This window comes from Notechis scutatus, chromosome 8, assembly GCF_049901735.1.
Source record: "Notechis scutatus isolate UNSWTSFEM ecotype Mainland chromosome 8, rNotScu1.2, whole genome shotgun sequence".
Classification (NCBI taxonomy): Eukaryota; Metazoa; Chordata; class Lepidosauria; order Squamata; family Elapidae; genus Notechis; species Notechis scutatus.
Genome location: NC_142016.1, coordinates 23,704,338 through 23,719,043, shown reverse-complemented (window position 1 = coordinate 23,719,043; position 14,706 = coordinate 23,704,338). Strand labels below are relative to the sequence as shown.

Sequence of the window (14,706 nt, the reverse complement as noted above, 5' to 3'; positions counted from 1 at the left end):
TTCTAATCTAGTCCAACCCCCTGCTCAAACCGGAGACCCTCTACCATTCCAGACAAACGGCTGTCCAGTCTCTTCTTAAAAGCCTCCAGTGATGGGGCACCCCCAACTTCCGAAGGCAAGCCATTTCCCTGATTCTAACTGTCAAGAAAGTCATCCTTGATTAGTTTCCATCCATTGCTTCTTGTCTTGCATTCAAGTGCTCTGGAGCAGTGATCCCCAACCTTTTGATGCCGCGCCCGGTACGGCATCAGCTGGCGCCGCCATCTTTTTGATGAAAAAGTGCTTCCGGTGACCTCACCGAAGCACTTTTTCATCAAAAAGATGGCGGCTAGCAGCTGGTGAGCTTTTCCGGTAGAAATGGCTTTCTACCCGAAAAGCTCATCGAAGCGCATCCGCCATCTTTTTGATGAAAACGCGCTTCCGGTGAGCTTTCTACCCGGAAAAGCTCACCGGAAGCACTTTTTCATGAAAAAGATGGCGGCGCCAGCAAGCCAGCGGCCCGGTAGGAGTTGTTCCGCGGACCGGGACCCGGTCCGCGGACCGGTGGTTGGGGACCCCTGCTCTGGAGAATAGGTTGACCTCTTCTTCTTTGTGGCAGCGTCATAGATAGTGGGACAGCGCCATCACTTCTCCCCTAGTCCTCCTTTTCATTAAACCAGACATCCCCAGTTCCTGCAATTGTTCTTCATATGTTTTAGCCTCCAGCCCCCTAATCGTCTTGGTTGCTCTTTTCTGCACTCTTTTCTCAACATCTTCTTTCCACATCGCGGCAACCGAAACTGGATGCGGTATTCCAAGTGTGGCCTCCCCAAGGCCTTCTAAAGCAGCATTAACATTTCACATGAAGCATCTTTTGATTACTGTGCAAAACAAAATCTTAAAAATTGGCCTCCAGCTTAAACCAAAGGGTTGTTTTCTTCTTCTCTGTGTAAAAGAACATTGAGTGGAAGAAGTTAGAAAAGAAAAGGCTTCTTAACGCCGCTTGGATGCAGGGTGTCCCTGGGGAGAGAATGACACAGTTTGTATATATAAGGAGAAACTTCCTGACAGGGAGAACCATCAACCCATCGAACAGAAGTTGCCTTCGGAAGTTGTGGGAGCACCATCACTGGAGGCTTTCAAGAAGAGACTGGACAGAAATGGTGTAGGGTCTCCTGCTTGGGCAAGGGGTTGGACTAGATAACCTGTAAGGTCGCTCCCAACTCTGTTCATCTGTAATCTGTATTTGTGCCGTGATTAAAAATCCCATCTCTTCACTTGAACGTTAGGATGGGACTTACACCCTGACCTCACTGCAGCCAACTCTCATTTTTTGCATCGTTGCGGTTTGCTGCCAGCACTGACAGGCACACAGGGGACTAGAAGTTTTGTTATTCTGCCCAGGTTCTTGCTTGCTCACTGGTTTATTTTTCCATCCTTAGCAACGGCTCTGAAAATGAACATGAACCTGCGGGAACTTTACCTGGCCGATAACAAACTCAACAGCCTCCAAGACTCGGCTCAGCTGGGCAATCTCTTGAAATTCAACTGTTACATACAGATCCTGGACCTCAGGAACAACCATGTCTTGGACTCAGGTAGGGGTACTCCTGCCTCAATTATCTTCAGGGAGGGAAGGAGGGAGGAGACAGGAGAAAGGAAGGGAAGGAAGGAAAGAAGGAGACAGGATGAAGGAAGGAAGTAGAAAAGGGGAAGGAGAGGGAGGAAGAAAGGAAGGAGAAGGAGGGAAGGGAAGGAAGAGGGAGGAGAAAGGAAGGGAAGGAAGGAAGGAAAGAAGGAGACAGGACGAAGGAAGTAGGGGAAGGAGAAGGAAGAAGAAAGGAAGGAGACAGGAAGAAAAGGAAGGAAGAGGGAGGAAGAGGGAGGGAGAAAGGAAGGGAAGGAAGGAAAGAAGGAGACAGGATGAAGGAAGGAAGGAGAAAAGGGGAAGGAGAGGGAGGACAATAGGACACGGGAAGGAAGGAAGGAAACAGGGAGGAAGGAAGAAGAAAAGAGGAAGGGAAGGGAAAGAGATTTTAATGCACTTTATTGCAATAAATTCATAAAACCTTCTTTTGAATCTGTCCCGCTTCCAAGGAGACAAATTCTTCAAATTTGGACTGTCAATTGATAATTGCTTTTTTAAAAATAAGGTTCTTTTTGTTGGCTCTTAAAAAGTGCGTCATTTCTCCGTGAAACGAATAAAAGGCGTAAGATACCTCTAATCCAAGAAGCTCATTTTTCAGTGTTTCCTCTTTTCAAACAATCCTAAATAAATTACTGAAAGCAGGTGCAGAGATCTCAGACAGTTGCAACCCCAAGAGGAAGTGAATTCAAAGTTTCCAGAAAGAACAAATGGATGTATTTATTCCCTCCAGCTAAATACAGAACATGCCGAACTTCTGCGTTACTGTGTGTGTGTGTGTGTTTTTTTTTTAAAACAAATGGAAGAAAAACTTCCCTTTTCTCCTCTGTTTGTCTTACGCTTCCCAGGACTGGCCTATATCTGCGAAGGGCTGAAAGAGCAGCGGAAAGGCCTGGTCACCCTCGTGCTGTGGAATAACCAGCTGACCCACACCGGCATGGCCTACATGGGGATGACGTTGGTGAGCCCAAACCTCTCGCCGCATCTCCTCGGAACGACGCCTTGGATCAGAACCCGAGGAAGAGCTCTTTTTTAATTAAGGGGAGGGAGGGAGGGAAGGGAAGGAATGAAGGGAGGGAGGAAAGGAGGGAGGGAGGGAGGAGGATTTTGAAGAGGGAAGGAAGGAAGGAAGATAGGAAAATGCAGTGATTCAGATGACTTGAAAGATCTTCCCTGAGGGGTCTACAAGCCAAGGACTTTGCTTTCTTGGGGAATGTGTATCTCCTTTGAAGCTGAAACAGGATAACCCACCTTCTGCCCTTCTTCAGCCTCACACCCAGAGTCTTGAGACCCTGAATTTGGGACACAACCCGATCGGCAACGAAGGTGTCCGCAACTTGAAGAATGGGCTCATCAGCAACCGCTCCGTGCTACGGTTGGGCTTAGCTTTGACCAAACTGACCTGCGAAGGTAAGCCGACTTTGCAGCCTTCCCCTGTGATGGTGGAAGCCCTCCCAAACCAGGGAGCAGGGCCTGCATGATCTCTTTTGGTGCCCAGGTGCTGTGGCTGTGGCGGAATTCATTGCGGAGAGTCCTCGCCTGCTTCGGCTGGACCTGCGGGAAAATGAGATCAAGACGGGGGGACTTATGGCCTTGTCCTTGGCTCTGAAGGTCAATCACTCTTTGCTCAGGCTGGACCTTGACCGGGAGCCCAAAAAGGAATCGGTAAGTCAGGGTAGGAAGCCAACTCCCAGTATGAGCAGCTCCCCAAATTCCCCAAAGTTTGGTCTAGTTGTTAAGGCACCAGGTTAGAAAGCAGGAGACCATGAGTTCAAGACCCGCTTTAGGCATGAAGGCTGGCTGGTGTCTATGGACCAGTCACCAGGAGACAGGGAATTCTAGTCCCATATTAGGCACAAAAGCTGGCTGGGTGACCATGGACCAATCACCAGGAGACAGGGAGTTCTAGTCCCATATTAGGCACAAAAGCTGGCTGGGTGACCATGGACCAATCACCAGGAGACAGGGAGTTCTAGTCCCATATTAGGCACAAAAGCTGGCTGGGTGACCATGGACCAGTCACCAGGAGACAGGGAATTCTAGTCCCATATTAGGCACAAAAGCTGGCTGGGTGACCATGGACCAGTCACTAGGAGACAGGGAGTTCTAGTCCCATATTAGGCACAAAAGCTGGCTGGGTGACCATGGACCAGTCACCAGGAGACAGGGAGTTCTAGTCCCATATTAGGCACAAAAGCTGGCTGGGTGACCATGGACCAGTCACCAGGAGACGGAGTTCTAGTCCCACCTTAAGCTTGAAAGCTGGCTGGGTGACCATGGACCAGTCACCAGGAGACAGGGAATTCTAGTCCCATATTAGGCACAAAAGCTGGCTGGGTGACCATGGACCAGTCACCAGGAGACAGGGAGTTCTAGTCCCATATTAGGCACGAAAGCTGGCTGAGTGACCATGGACCAATCACCAGGAGACAGGGAGTTCTAGTCCCATATTAGTGAGTTCTAGTCCTGCCTTGGGCACGAAAGCCGTCTGGATGACTCTGGATGGAGTTTGCAACCTGCATCCTATCTGGACTCAGATCGATTCCCCCGAAATGCAGGTCCCAAAGGGTTTCCTATCGGTGAAGCGCCTCCGTTGAACATCTTAAACGGCACTGATGCACCTTGTTCTGCCTCCTTCCTCTCAACAGGTGAAGAGTTTCCTCGAGACGCAGAAAGCCCTCCTGACCGAGATCCAGAATGGCTGCAAGCGCAACTTTGTCCTGGCCAAAGAGAAGGAAGAGAAGGAGCAGAAACTCCAGCAGTCGGCCTCCATGCCTGAGATCACAATCACAGAACCCCTGGAGGAGGAGGAAGAGGAGGAGGACCAGCAGGCGGGAGAAGAGGACGGGCGGAACGGGGACGTGGTCTCAAGCCTGGAGGAAGTGGAAGAAGCTGCCGAAGCCTTGATACCCCAGGAGAACGGAGCCGCGGAGCAGAGAGCAGCCGGCGGTGTCGGTGACGACAACAACAACAACCTCTGCGATTCCGACTCAGATACCGAAGAGGAGGAGGAGACCTTGCAAATAAAGACTTCCTCTCCGTTGGGACAGCACCGCCAGCCCAACCACGCTGAAGGACCCTTCGCGGTGGGTTCTCCCGAGAAGAGCCGGGCCACCCTTGGCGCCGAATGCAGGACCTCCCTCTCGAACGCTGCGGAAGAAATCAAATGTGAACCTCGAATAGGAACCGCGAGCAGTGCGCCGCTGCAGGCCCATTCTCCTGGACACGAGAAGCGGATATCGGTTTCCAGTCCCGGCCGAGGGCACAAAATCTTCGTGGTGACGCGGGTGGAGAGCTTGCCGGAGAAGGAGGAGGCAAGGGCAGCCCATCAGAAGGCGGCCCCCGCAGCTCTGCCCGCCCCTCCGTCGAGGCAGGCGGACTCTCGGGGGCCCTATCGGCCCGTAAAGACTGAAGGCTCGAAAACAGAGACCAGTGAAACTGTGGCTGGACCCACAGCCAGCTTGGAAAGCCCGCCCCCCACGCCAGGTTCCCATTTGGGCCCCGACAAAATGAACTCTGGGTGCTGTGAGGACGCTGTCCACCTTACTCTGCTTCCTAACGGGGTGAAGACGGAGTTCCTTTGCGTGCTGCCGGACGCCCCTTTAGGATACGATGGGAAAAGAGCCAGCTGTGCTGTGGAACATGGTAAGAAAGCAAGCAGAAAAGCTTGGTTTAACAGCAGAATGAAATGGCCGGGCCAGAGAGGGGCCTGCATTTGATTTATTGCCCTGAGGTTGAGCAATGTGTGTGTGTGGGGGGCCCTCAAGCTCCTTTGGGGTGAAGGCAAGGGTTGTTGATTTTTCAGGCGGGGTGCTGGAGATACGCTCCTGAAAAACCAGGAGGAGGAGGAGGAGGAGGAAGGATTAAAAAGCAGTTGAGTCTAGGTCAAAACATTTCAATCAGGGTGTCCATCCTTGGCGACTTTAAGACCCATAGACTTCAATCCCAGATGGAAGTCTATGGGTCTTAAAGTGGCCAAGGTGGAACATGTGTGATTTAGGTAAAGATAAAGATGTTTCCCTCCTTGCACATACGTCCTAGTTGTTTCCAGCTCTAGGGGGCGCTGGTGCTCATCTCCGTTACAAAGCCGAAGAGCCGGCGCTGTCTGAAGACGTCTCCGTGGTCATGTGGCCGGTATGATTAAACGTTGAAGGCGCACGGAGCGCTGTTCTCTTCCCACCAAGGTGGTCCCTATTTTTCTACTTGCATTTTTAGTGCTTTCAAACTGCAAGGTTAGCAGAAGCTGGGACAAGGAATGGGAGCTCACTCTGTTACGCAGCGCTGGGGATTCGAACCGCCGAACTGCTGACCTTTCCGATCGACAAGCTCAGCGTCTTAGCCACTGAGCCACCGTGTCCCTTTGAGGGGATTCCGGAATTTTAGAGTGTTGTGGTGGCCTAGAGGTGGAGCTCACAATCAGGAGGCTGTGAGTTTGATGCCAGGTAGCGGCAGATATTTCTCTCTCTCTCTGGGCACCATGAGTTATTGTCTGCTGTGAGCTCTGCCTAGGTGGCAGGAAGGGTATCCAGCCAGTAAATGCTCACACTCTATTCAGTCACCTCAGTGCCAGGGATTACAGGGTGGTTAAAAGAAAAGAAAAAAAAGTTCACCTCAGCAAATGCAGTTCTTTCCCATGGATAGGATCATTTTTCTCCTTCCATCATGTCAAAGGTGAGGGTTTGGTAGCCACTTCTGGACAGGTTCCTGGGCTGCAGGGCTTGTGGCTTGGTGGAAGCCATGACCTCACGGTCAGCCTGATGATGGCTGCATGAGGGTCCAGTTGTCCATTTCTGTTTTTCAGAGTTGAACTGTTCCAAAAACGAGAAGGAGCTGGAGGAGTTACTCTTGGAAGCCAGCCTAGAGATGGGACAGGAACCAATGTGACACTTTAGGTAAGGGACAGCCCCCCCCCCACTTGCCAGGAGCGTTTTCAGCTAAAATCAAGTTCCCAGAAAGAAAAATCAAGGTGTGCTTTAAAGGCAGAGCTGTTTGGCCACCAGCTGGATTGGTTTTCTTAAGACATGTGTGGTTGGTTGTTTGCTTGCAGACGTCTCATGACCCCACTAGGTCCCATCATCAGTGCGAGAAGGGGGTGGGGTTTAATCTTTTTTAAAAAATATATCAATAGCCCTTAGACTTATATACTGCTTCACGGTGCTTTACAGCCCTCTCTGAGCGGTTTACAGAGTTCAACCTCTTGCCCCCCAAGCAATTGGGGTCCACATTTTACCAACCTCGGAAGGAGGGAAGGCTGAGTCAACCTTGAGCCAGTGAGAATCCAACTGCCAAAATGTTACCACGTTGGGTAGTGTAATGAGGAAACCATCCAGCTCAGAGCACCAAGGACTCCAGAGTGACCAGCCTCCTTTTCCCCCACCTTTCTTTTTCTCCTTTCCACAAAACCCATTTTCCCTTCCGGCACTGATTACTTTACCTAGTTGGGTAATGAAACGTCTGCAAGAAATCAATCAAGATACTCAGAAAGTATCAAGGAGCCCACGGTCCTCCTCCTCCTCCCCCCTTCCTCTTCCTCCTCCTTCTTCTCCTCCTCCTTCTCCTCTTCCTCTCCCTTCTCTTCTTCCTCCTCCTCCCCAAACCCTACTACTGTCTAGCACTGATGATGTTTGGTAATGAAAGGTCTGTGAGAAAGCCATACAGCTCCAGCAGCACCAAAGTTCTTACAATATTAATGTTCTAGAGCAGGGTGTCCAACCTTGGCCACTTTAAGACTTGTGGACTTCAACTCCCAGAATTCCTCAGCCAGCTTTGCTGGCTGAGGAATTCTGGGAGTTGAAGTCCACAAGTCTTAAAGTGGCCAAGGTTGGACACCCCTGCTCTAAAGTTTCTTCCTCCCCTTCCTCCTCCTCCTCCCCCACTACCATCTAGCGCTGATGATGTTACCTTGTTTGGTAGTGAAAGGTCTGTTGAGAAAATCATCCAGCTCCAGCAGCACTAAAGTTCTTAACAATACTAATGTTCTAAACTTTCCTCTTCCTCCTCCTCCTCCTCTTCTTCTCTTTCAGTTCTGGGCAGTTGCTGAGGAGCTGGTTGCTTTGGGGAAAACACTAGCTTTACCCCCTGCCTCCACTGAGCGATCCCAAAGTGGACACTGAAATACTGGGGCAACCAAATGCCTTGTCCCTTCCCAAAGAGCTTTGTTTCCAGATGCACCCTCTCTCCCTCCCTCTCTCTCTCTCTCCCCCCTGCCTTTTTTTGGGGCATTTTTGACGTCTTCCTCTGCGAAGAGACCCGCCGTCTCGCAGGACCGATCCAGGAAACCGGCAAAAGGGAAACCTCGATCCGGAGAAAAGACCCCCCCCGAATTCTCGATACGAATGGCTTCGGTTTTTCTCTCCTTTCTGGAACACTAGCCAAGGGCACTTGCAATGTTTTTCTCCCCTCGCCTTCCTTCCTTCCTTGGAGGGTTCTACCCTTCCCGCAAGCCAGATTGAATTTTGTCGGCTCTGGACCTCTCGGGCCGCTGCCGTCTCTTTTAAAACTTTTAAAAACAAACCAAGGAAAGAAAGAAAAAGGAAGGAAGGAAAAAAAAAAAAGGTTCAACCAAGTCCTGCATATTTTTGGCTTCAGATGTGACCAGGCTCGACCCGTTGCAGATGGACAAGGCAAGAGTGCTGAGTCAAGGTGGCAGATTTGTTGTGTTGTCATGCCCCCATGCTGGAAAACAAACACACACACACACACACACACACACACAATTTTTTTTCTCACCTAAGCAGGACGATTCGGGCTGTTATTTCTCAGCCCAGACAACTATTTATTTTTTATTCCTCTCCTTATCACTTTGCACACGTGTGCATTCATATCTTCTTTCCTTCCTTCGTCGTGTCGCCATGTTGGTTCTTTATTTTTATTTTTTCCGGGTTCCGTGTCTATTTATCATTGGAAGGCTCTTTTGTCTCGCAGTGGCACCCCTGTCGCCGAGACCCAGCGGCTCCCTTGCTCTTTCTGTTTGTGAAAAGAAGGAGGAGGAAGCTTCCCTCTTTTTGGCCGGGTTGGGGGGGGGAGGATGTTCCACGTGGTTTGCCCACCAACCCAAGGACACGTGGTGCATTTGGAGGGGAGCCATTCCTCCACCACCACCCCGCAAATGTGAACGCTGTCTCTGCCACCCAGGCCGACTTCTTCGATTTATCGTGAAAAGGTGTCGAAGTTGGGAACAACAGCTTAGGAAACTCTTCAATGGACTGTAAAAAGAGTTGGAAGACGCGTGTATTGCGAAAGAGCAGGGAAGGGGCTCGTTTCCCCTCCCCTACCCCCGACAAAACTGATGTGAGAGCCGTTTTATGGACACTGCTGGGTTCAGGGTAGTTTCACACCCCTCCCCATTTCTTTTTTTTTTCTTTTTCCCCTCCCCTGAAAATACCCCTCCGCATCTCTCTTCATTTCGCAGGCCTTTCCACGTTCTTCTTAAACAGCTGGAAGAGTGGTGGGTTGAAAAGCTAGCTCCACCTCACTTGGCCCTTCCACGATGGCTCTTGTCCTTCTCTCCCACAGCGATGAGGAGTCCCTCTCGGCTGAGCCAGATTTTTTCTCTTCGGGTTTGCCCCTCTTCCTCCCCCCCCCCCCAAAAAAGTGGGGGAGGCTAAAGACTTGGGGAAGCCAGGTGAAGTGGGTCACTACCACTCTCCCTCTGCGCTGTGAAGAAGTTTGCCGGAGGTTTTGGGGGTCCTCTGACAATCTCAGCAGGAATGGAGACGAAGATGTGGATGACTAGACCAGGAATATCCAAGCTTGGCCACTTGAAGACTTGTGGACTTTCAACTCCCAGAATTCCCAGCCAGCTGTGCTGGCTGGGGAATTCTGGGAGTTGAAGTCCACAAGTCTTCCAAGTGGCCAAGCTTGGACATCTCGCCTGCCGACGGTGTGATGGGGGAGGTTAGACAAGTTCTCAGGGAAGGCCTTTCCCCCTCCAATGTGTTCCCCTTCAAGCAAGAGCCAGAACCTCCAGGCTGGTGGATGCTCACACGCGCTCTCTTCCTCTCGGTTGGAACCGAGCAAGGGAAGAGCTATGTAGAGGTGGCGAGAAGCTGGAAGACCTTTTGAGGTGGATGTGGGTCTCGACAGGTTAATTCCACCCCCACCCCCTTTCGAACAGAGCTCTCTCCTCATCCACAGAGCCACAAAGACCGGGATGAGCAGGCAGGCCATCCTCAACATGGTGGATTTGAGTGGGCAAGAAGGAGAGCCAACAAGCTAACCTCGGACCTCCCAGCCAACGGGAAACAGTGGTGTTTCTTCGGACATCGTGCCCTCTTCAATCTCTTAAGAGACCAACAAATCCGTGGGACAAAACTTGCCCCGAACTGACCTTTTAAGTCTCATGCAAAAGGAAAGAGTTTAGAAAAAGCAGAATTTTTCATCACCGTCTCCCTTCCCTCCCCCCCAAAATAACCATGGGATGACTTTGCTCTCGTCAGCCGTCAAAGCAAAATGGGGAAGATTTTTTAAATATATTTACGGTACTCATCCGATGACGCAAAAAAGGAATGGTTTTCCTCGGTTTACTCTCCTCAAAATAACCTGTTTTTCCTTTTTTTTTTTTTCTTCTTTTCCTCCCCCACTACAAAACTGACCGGAGGAAGGTGAAGAGAGGGAGAGCTAGCTACGGGAGTGGGTTGCAGGACTTTTAAAAAGAAAAAGGAAACTTTCGACTTCCTTTTAAAAAAAAAAAAAAAAAAAATTCCATGTTTGTTCGTTTGTTTTTCTTAAGTGCAATGAAATCTTGATCAGGGAGCATGAAAAAAAAAATGGCACTGTTTTTATTTTTTTTAATTTTTTGCTGCGTTGGATTTGGAGGCGGTGGGGGGCCCAGAGAGGCAATTTTTGCCATCTGCCCCCATCTCTCCTCTTGACCACAACATCCTCTCACACGCACAGGCACAATGACACCACGCTTCTCTGTAAAGGGAGGGTTAATGCATCCCACCCCCAAATAAATAAAGAAAAATAAATAATCCCTATGGATGAAGTCCTGGCTGCATTAACCCTCCGTTTGCCCTTCCCTTCCATGGCACCAAGTTTGATTTTCGTGAGATTATTTTTCTCCCCCTTCCCTTTTGACTATTGTTTCTGTCATTCCCCCTTGGGTGTGTGTGTGCGCGTGTGTCATTTTATTTTTATGGAAGCTGTCTTCTATTAAATGAAAAAGCTGCATTCATCACGTCTCTTCCTTTCCGTCTCTTTCCGATCGGGCGCAAGGAGGAATCGTTCCCATTGGCAGGGCCGCCGGTTTTCTGCCTCATTTGGCCCGTGTAGATCAGGTAGCCCGGCTTTTTATTTTTATTTTATTTTTAAAAAGGACAGTAAGACTAGCTTGGTCCTTCTGTTTGTTCTTATTTTTATTTGCGGGCTGGGATTTCTGGCCACTAATTTAAGAGCAGAAGTTGGGAACGATGGATCCCTTCATGACTGGTGGACTTCAATTCCCAGAATTCCTGAGCCAGCCATGCTCGGGAATTCTGGCTCAGGAATTCTGGGAGCTGAAGTCCACCCAGTCATGAAGCATGATTGTTCAGGATTTCTGGGAGCTGAAGTCCACCAGTCTTGGCTGGCTCAGGAATTCTGGGAGCTGAAGTCCACCAGCCTTGAAGCATGGCTGGCTGAGGAATTCTGGGAATCGAAGTCCAGTCCCCAAAGGGGCCATTAGTAGTAGAGTTAAATAGAAATGCAATTCCTTGTTCCTCAAACCTTGCAGCATCCATCTTAGCGATGGGGAAAGAAGCAAGGGAAGAGGACTTGGCTGGAGTTTATGTAAAGTAGTCCTCATCTTACGACTACAGTTGGCACCAGAAATCCAGTCCTAAGTTGATGCCTGGACCTGGGGTGGGTGGAGTTCCCCCCCCTTTCTCCCCCTTATTTTTCCACAGTTGTTAAGCAAATGATAGTCAAGGACACCACCTGTTCTGTGTTTGAAGGGAACATATGAGACCCTCCCTCAAAGGGGAGGCCTCAAATTCAGCTGCAGAAAATGCATTAGCAGTTCAGTTTGACCTGTAAACCCCCCCCCCCCAAATGCTAGATGCAAAAAGGGGGTGCCTGTTTCCCCAAAGGACTTTGTGGTAACCCGAAAGTTGCGGTGCCTTGGGGAGGGCATCTCTTCACTTGAAGCCTGTCCTGGCCTCGTGCATGCGAAGTAACTCTAATCCAGCATTTCTTGATGCAGTCTTGAGTTCCTACCTGGTGGAAAGACGGAGTACAGGTAGTCCTCGACTTCACAACCATTTATTTAGTGACTTTGAAGTTACCAACAACACTAAAAACAATGACTTTTGCACTGTTTTTCATACCACTGTTGCAGCGTCTCCATGGTCCCATGATTAAAATTCAGGCGCTCTGCAACGGACTCACCTTTATGATGGTTGCAGTGTCCTGGGGTCATCCGGTCATCTTTTGTGTCCTTCTGAGAACCAAAGTCAGAAGGGAAGCCAGATTCACTTAATTGTGGCGGGAAAGGTGGTAAAATGTGGCAAACCTCACTTTACAACTGTCTTCCATAGCAACGGAAATTTTGGGCTCAATGGTTGGTCGTAAGCCAAGAACTACCTGTACAAATTTTTATCTTGGTTTGTGGTTCTTAACAAAGATAGAAGTGGTTTGCAGAGACCAAAGTGTTTTCATGCTGCTGTCTTTCACACACGTTCCTAAATGGACTGGAATATATATAAATATATATATATATATATTGTGGCTCTTCAGCCCTTGACAAGAGGTGGCAAATAGATAAAATAAGTTAATTCTTTTCTTTCTGAAGATCTAGAGAAGGAAAAAATATCCTTGGTCTTGTACTTTTTATAATTAAAGGAGGCTATAAGTAATTTTGTGTTCATGCACTTAATGGATTTATTGCTCTCATGCCTGGTTGAAATAAACTTTCTTGAGAAAAAAAACCTCTGCCTTTCCAAACTGTTTTATTAAGCCCAAGGTTTGCAGTTTAAAATTTGAACTTCCCAGGCCACGTCTTCTCTGCACCCCCATAATTTGGGAAAACAAATTTAGAATGCAAAGAGGGAGGCAGATTTTTCCTTGGAGGGGGTGGTATAGGATTGAATGAAAACTAGGTTTGTACACGTAAGAAAAATGCATCCGTCAAAGAAATGCAAAGTTTTCATTTATGAATGGGGCCCAACCACGAGCATAGCTCTCTGTCAGAAGAATGGAAAACAACGAGGAAAAATAAAAGAGGATTTGGACTTCAGACATTCACTATGGGATGGAAGCATCCTGGCTGAGAATGGCTCCGAGTTGGCTCAACTTCCTGCTTGAGGGTCCACTGAATTGTGGTTGGAAGAATTCATCTAAATGACAGCATTCACAGAACACGACCCCATGAAGCCTAGAGCTGTGTTTTCTCAACTTTGGACGCTTGAAGATGTGTGAGCTTCAACTCTCGGAATTCCCTAGCCGACACAGCTAGGATAGTTGAAGTCTTCACATCTTCAAGCGGCCACAATTGAGAAACAACGGCATACTACAGTATTAAACTGCATGGTGTATCTTAACCTTGGCAACTTTTAAGACTTGTGGCTGGGGAATTCTGGGAATTGAAGTCCATGCATCTTAAAAGTTGCCAAAGTTAAGAAACGGCACTCTAGTGTTGAAGGTACCAGACTAGAAACCAGGAGACTGGGTGACTTTTGGCCAATCGCCAGGAGATGGTGAGTTCTAGTCCTGCCTTAGGCATGAAAGACAGCTGGGAGACTTTGGGCCAATCACCAGGAGACGGAGTTCTAATCCCACTTTAGGCATGAGAGCTGGCTGGATGATGTTGGGCCAATCACCAGGAGACTGGGAATTCTAGTCCTGCTTTAGGCATGAAAGCCGGCTGGGTGACTTTGGACCAGTCACCAGGAGACTGGGAGTTCAAGTTCCACCTAAGGCATGAAAGCCAGGTAGGTGACTTCAGATCAATCAAGCTCACAACTCAGGTGACAAGCCAGTTGGTCAATTCTTATTGTAACAAATCGGTCAACGGTTGATTTGAAAAAAATAATAATCCTGCAATGTAGGAAGAGAAAAACAGATGATCTCAGGCAACATATGTGAAAGCACATGTCTGGATTCACACACATCACTAGCCTTAAAATTGGGTTTCATCAAATAGTGTTAGCATACTCCCGTAGGAAAGAAACAGATCTCTGAATTCACACCGAACATTTAAAAATGTTTCTCCTGGTCCTAAAAATAAGTTGCTTGCACTTCCTTCCGTGTTGCTTCGATGAGAGGCTTCAGGTATACAAAGCTGGTTTGTTGAACGAGCGATAAACCTGATTCACACAGTGCAAAGCTGTGGTTTGTTCAGCTGCTGTTTACTGTCAGAAACCACAATTGCTGGTTCACCCAACGAGAAACTAAACCAATTACAATATCTCTTCGTACAATGGCTGGAGTAAGCCTACAGTGGTGGTCCCCAAACTTGGCAACTTTACGACTTGTGGATTTCAACTCCCAGAATTCTCCAGCCAGCTTAGCCTACATGAATGAAAAGGAAAAATGGTTTGATGGACCACTGGGTGGTGCAATTTGCTTACCGTACAAGAAAGGGTTTTATTTCTTTTGTATTTTGTTCAAAATACCTGGCGTCTTTGAGAGAGAATCCGCTAACCAAGCCAGTGCTTTTCATTCCTATTTTCCTGAAGTCGGTTGGTTTATTTACTCTTCGAAGTAAATTTTTGGAATGTGAATGTGTGCCAGCTATTAAGAGGGCATGGGTTCTTCTACAGAAGGGAGAGGACCTGCAGAGGTGATCCCCAAAAAACAACAATCTGGCGAGATAGGTTTGAGTTGAGGCTTTTTCCCCACTCGCAAAACACAACATCTGATTAGTACCACTTCATCATTACAAAAAAAGATGTTGAGACTTTGGAAAAAGTGCAAAGAAAAGCAACTAAGATGATTAAAGGTCCGGAGAGTAAAACATATGAAAGACATATTTGACAGGAGTGGGCATGGCTAGCTCAATGTCCTACAGCCCAGTGAAAACAGATCCCAGGAGGGCCGCATGTAAATGTACCCCAGCTTCTACAATTTGGTGTCTTCCACATCTATGAAAAGTACTTATAATA

At 48.5% G+C, this 14,706-nt stretch overlaps 1 protein-coding gene across 3 annotated transcripts in view; it reads left to right on the top strand.

The window, feature by feature from the left end:
• PPP1R37 (protein phosphatase 1 regulatory subunit 37) overlaps positions 1-12,531 on the top strand; it is a 41,881-nt gene extending 29,350 nt beyond the window's left edge. The window contains exons 7-14 of one of the 3 annotated variants that reach the window (XR_015750539.1): positions 1,422-1,577; positions 2,473-2,585; positions 2,893-3,034; positions 3,123-3,289; positions 4,273-5,269; positions 6,426-6,516; positions 7,648-11,138; positions 11,187-12,531. Coding sequence is in view for 2 of the 3 variants with exons in the window: in XM_087971148.1 (XP_087827274.1) it covers positions 1,422-1,577; positions 2,473-2,585; positions 2,893-3,034; positions 3,123-3,289; positions 4,273-5,269; positions 6,426-6,508 (1,658 nt within the window). In the remaining variant the exon portion in view is untranslated. Of the gene's footprint in view, positions 1-1,421; positions 1,578-2,472; positions 2,586-2,892; positions 3,035-3,122; positions 3,290-4,272; positions 5,270-6,425; positions 6,517-7,647 lie in introns of all 3 variants that reach the window. The other 2 variants (XM_087971148.1, XM_087971149.1) reach the window with 2 other exon arrangements.
• Positions 12,532-14,706: the final 2,175 nt, after the last annotated feature.